The 5070-nt window shown below is 37.0% G+C and overlaps 1 protein-coding gene across 1 annotated transcript; it reads left to right on the forward strand.

Annotated features, from left to right (window-relative positions):
- Positions 1-524: 524 nt before the first annotated feature.
- On the forward strand, positions 525-899 carry LOC141601692 (uncharacterized). Its single transcript, XM_074421988.1, has one exon. The coding sequence runs from the start codon at positions 525-527 to the stop codon at positions 897-899; it is 375 nt and encodes a 124-aa protein (XP_074278089.1).
- Positions 900-5070: the final 4171 nt, after the last annotated feature.

Below are 5070 nucleotides of genomic sequence, written 5' to 3' on the forward strand. Positions count from 1 at the left end.
GTTGGCTAAAGCTTATGTCAAGAATGCGGTGAAGCTTCATGCTGTGCCAAGGATATCGTTTCTGATCGTGATTCAAGGTTTATATCTAAGTTCTAGCAGGAATTACAATCTTTGATGGGGACTCAGTTGAAGATGAGTACAACATTTCATCTAGCTACAGACAGGCAGACGGAGAGAACTATTCAAACATTGGAGGATATGCTGAGAGCTTGTGTGATGGAGTTTGGTGGATCATGGGAGTAGAGGTTTGATTTGATTGAGTTTTCTTATAATAACAGTTACCATGCTAGTATTGGCATGGCACCTTTTGAAGCATTGTGTGGGAGGAAGTGCAGGAGTCCAGTGTATTGGGATGACAGAGTAGATGCGGTTGTGTTAGGACCTGAGATGATACAGAAAATGGTGGAGCAAGTGCACATTATTCGTCAGAAGATGCGTGCGGCGTAGGATAGATAGAAAAGTTGTGTAGATTTGAAGAGAAGTGGTATAGAATTTGTTGTGGGTTGTTGTTGAAAGTGTCTCCAATGAGAGGAGTGATGAGATTTGGGGAGAAATGGAAGCTGAGTCAGAAGTATATTGGGCCGTATGAGATATTAGACAGAGTTGGAGAGGTAGCTTACCGTTTAGCACTAGCTTTGGATATGGTCCATAATGTATTTCATGTTTCACAGTTGAGGAAGTATCTGAGTGATCCTACTTATGTACTAGAGCCTAAGCATATTGAGATTGATGAGCAGTTGTCTTATGTTGAGGAGCCTAAGGAGATATTGGATAGAAAGGTGAGGAAGACTCGTAATGGTCAGACAGCGTTACTGAAAGTTTTATGGTCTAATCATAAAGTGGAAGAAGCTACATGGGAAGCTGAAGCTGCAATGCGAGACAAGTATGAAGTATCCTAGTTTTTTTGTTTAAGTAACATGTTATGGGGACGTAACCCTTTTTTTAGGGGGATAGGATGTAACATCTCGTATTTTGACACATTCTTTATGATAGTTTGATAATAAAAGTACCTCGTATAGGATTTAAGTTGAATTAATTTGAGTTATTATTTCGATTATTTGGATGTTTTGGGTGAACTTCGGGGATGAAGTTCTTTTTAAGGAGAGAAGACTATAATACTCCGTATTTAAGACGGTAGAATTATATTAAAATGAGTTTTAAATGGTATTTAATAATTAAATAAATTCGAGAATTAAGTTGTAAGACGGAACTAAAATAATTAAATAATGTTGAGACGGGAATAGTTGGAGCTCACGTGTGGCACGTGTGAGGCGTGTGATATGTAATTGGTGACGGAAGTATAATTGTATGATACTACTAATAATAAAACTAAAACAATAATAAAGGGAATTGGAAATTAAGAAGTTTCCTCCCTCTTTCCTTCCTACAACTATATAAGCTAATCTTACCAACCCCATAATCATATACAATCATAAAAACACTAATAATTTACCTAATGCAAGGGAGAAAGATCTAAAGGGAGAAAAGTAGAAAGATTTTATAAAGGTTTATCGTCTCAAGGTAAGATCGCCATATTGTATATTTATATCACGCTATTCGATTAAATTATCGTATGTACACCGTATAAACCACCGTGAATTATGCTACTAACCTTAGTAGTTGTCGTTGACCACCGTGACTCTAGTAAGACCATTTGTGACCACCGTGGGTGGTGTATTGGGCGTCTAAAAGGGGTGGCTGTCGTGGGGTTTAAGACGGATTTTAACCCTTGAATTAATGTCGACATGACTAGGGACTTGGGTGGTTGGACTCGTCGGTGTTGGGCGACCTTAAAGGTGGTGACGGGGTGGTTACAGGTGGTGGTTGTCGAATTATGGTTGTTGTGTGGTGTTTGTGTTGAAACCGCTTATGGGGTTGACTTGGGTGGACCGTAACCTGACCTGGGTTATCCTGGCAGTTGGGGGAACCATTGTGGGTCAAGGGAGACCACAGTAGTGGCCACTGGTTGTCGTGGTGGTGGTTAAGGGTGGTGAATGTTGTTTGTGTAGTTGTTAGTGTCGGGGTAAGGGTGGTGACTAGGGCGTGTTTGTTGTGGTTTGTTGGGGGCGGTTTGGCTGGTGGTTAGGAGAAGTTTGGGTGCGTCATGGTGAGGGCTTGCGGTGGCTGGGATGAGCGGAGTTAGTGGTGGCCTGGTAGTGTCGGGTTTGGGCAGTTTGTGGTGGTAGCTAAACACAGTTTTAGCCTTGTTATATGTGGGTAATATGGGTTGGTTTTTAAACGGGTTTTATTGGGTGATTTGGTTTAATTATTTAATTGGGCTTTGCATAATAATTTACACCGGCATATAATTAACGTAATTAAATTATAATTGGTTAAATTATCATAAGTGAATCGAATAATTAATAATTAAATTATAAATATTATATTTAGGCGACGGATTTGAAGTGGAGTACTCTTGATTATTATTCTTGGACTGCATTATTAGATTATTACTGCTGGGATAGGTCATCTACTCAACTTGAATGTGTTTTGGTGATATTTAATATTTAAATGATGATTGGAATTGGATATTGGTTGTTGGATGATTATTGTTAAGAATTGCTATTGTTAATCCGTTGATTTATTATTATCCATGTTGCATACTTGTAATGTTGTTGTATGAAGACCCGGTCCAAGGGTGGCGGGTGATATATGAAGACTCGAACCAAGGGTGGCGGGGTATACAAAAGGATGTTCGGAGTTTATTGTTTATATGGGTGTCTCGGAGTATTGATATGGGTGTTTCGGAATATATATATATATATATATATATATATATATATATATATATATATATATATATATAGAGCCAAGTTCAAATGAGTCCACCTAAATAATTGAATCCCTAAGTCCTAATCTAAGCCATTAGATCTTTTAGATTGATGGTTGAGATTTGAGACTTCTAATCAATTTTTGAAATGAAACTTTAATGTTTTAAAAGTGAAACTTTAATATGTGAGAGCAAATTTAATTCTTTATGATTGAAACTTTAATTTTTTAAAGTCATTTTGTAAATAAAAAATTAAATTTATGTATTTTTAAATATAACTTTAATGTTTTACGAGTGGAACTTTAATGCTTAAAATTGAAACTTTAATTTTATTAGGCCATTTTTAATAAAAAAAATTGAATTTATGAAATGATGTGATTGTGATTAATATTAATTTAATTTAACTGATTTTTGAATGTAACTTTAATAGTATACGAGTTCAACTTTAAAGCTTAAAAATGAAACTTTAATTTACGTAATGATATAATTGTGACTAAAATTTACGTAATGATATAATTGTGACTAAAATTTATTTAATTTCATTGATTTATAAATGAAACTTTAATGTTAAATGAGTGGAACTTTAATGGTGACGAATGAAACTTTTATTTTTTTAGGCCATTTGACGAGTGAAACTTTAATTAATATTTATTTAATTTTCAGTGATTTATGAATGAAACTTTAATGTTAAACGTGTGAAACTTTACTGGTGATGAGTGAAACTTTAATGGTTTTCAGGCCATTTTCAATATAAAAGTGTGTATTTATATAATGATGTAAAAATTTGTTATTTCTCGAAGTTACGAATGAAACTTTAGTGGTTTACGAATGAAACTTTATTGGTAAACGAGTAAAACTTTAATTCTTGCGAGTCGAAACTTTAATACGAGTCCTTTTATATATAGGCAATAAGCACCACCCCCAACATCCTCACCTCCACCAACGAACCGCCCATGACCACCAGCCACCTCACCTCTGACCACCAGCCACCACCAATTTGAACAAAAAAAAAAGACAAAAACGACATCGACACCAACACCTAAAAAAAAACCAAGCGCCGCCACAAAGAACTACCAGATCTGAAAAAAAGAAAAAAAAAAAAAAAAAAACAGAGAAAGGCCACGACATCACTACAACAATCCCCGTCCCCACAAATGAATCGCCACCAACAACAAACACAGTAGATCTGAAAAAAATTTTTAAAAAAAAAAAAAAAAGAGAAAGGAGAAGGAACAGGCGGCAGCCACAGCCACAACCACCACCAAAACCTCCTTTGTGGCCGCCACCAACGACAACAAACTTACTAAAAGAAAAATTCTGAAAAAAACGACCACCCACCACCACCCACCAAGTCTGAAATAAAAGCAAAAAAAAAATCAGCCCATCTCCAACCACTCTCCACACGTCTCCAACCACCAACCACAAAGTTTTCAGATCTGAAAAATCGAAAACAAAAAAAAAAAAAAAGAAAAAAGAAGCAGAGGCGGCGTGGCAGCGGCGGTTGGTGCCGAGGGAGGCAGTAGAGGAGAAGTGGATGGCGGCCTCGGGTTGTGGTCGACGGAGGCAGAACACAGGCGGGAGAATATGGGCGATGGTGGCGGCGGCTGGAGGAGGGGCGGTGGTGGTAGGGAGGAGTGGCGGGATGGGAGAAGGAAGAGGAGAGATTTAGAGAGAGAAGTGGGAGTGAGGGAGAAGTGAGTGAGTGTGTGAATGAATGAAATTAGGGTTTGTTGGGCTTTTATATGGACTTTTATTTTCAGAATTAATCTTAGCCATTGATTTTGTTATAATCTAATGGCTAAGATTAGGACTCATGGACTCACCTAAGGAAGGTGGACTCATTTGATCCTAATTCTATATATATATATATATATATAGGTGTCTCGGAGAATGTATGGATGTTGGAATTGTGAACGGGTTTGAGTATTTGCATATTTGATTGTGTTATTGTTGTAATATTCTTGTTGTTTAGATATTCCTACTCAACCGTTTGGTTGACCGTGTATTCGTTAAACACATGTGATGAACCAATTATTGGGGAGCAGATGTATTTCAGGTAATAGAGCTGGCTTAAAGGGGAGTTGAAGGGCGTGAGGCATTGGCATTTACTTAGCAGTATAGATCACCTAGAATGGACAAACATTATTTATTATTCGTTTTATTTAGTAACCGAAACAAGTTCTCAGTGCGATATCAACCTCGAGCACAAAAGCCAAATTGACCTTGCATAATAATTACAGTACGAGGACCCTCGTCCCCCTAATTGTTATAGGACCAACAAAAACTCAACTCAAAACTTG

This window comes from Silene latifolia, chromosome 9 (genome assembly GCF_048544455.1).
Source record: "Silene latifolia isolate original U9 population chromosome 9, ASM4854445v1, whole genome shotgun sequence".
Taxonomy (NCBI): Eukaryota; Viridiplantae; Streptophyta; class Magnoliopsida; order Caryophyllales; family Caryophyllaceae; genus Silene; species Silene latifolia.

What these genes read in the sequence shown, in the direction of transcription:
- LOC141601692 (XM_074421988.1), top strand. Translation starts at nt 525, where the DNA reads ATGAGAGGAGTGATGAGATTTGGGGAGAAATGGAAGCTGAGTCAGAAG.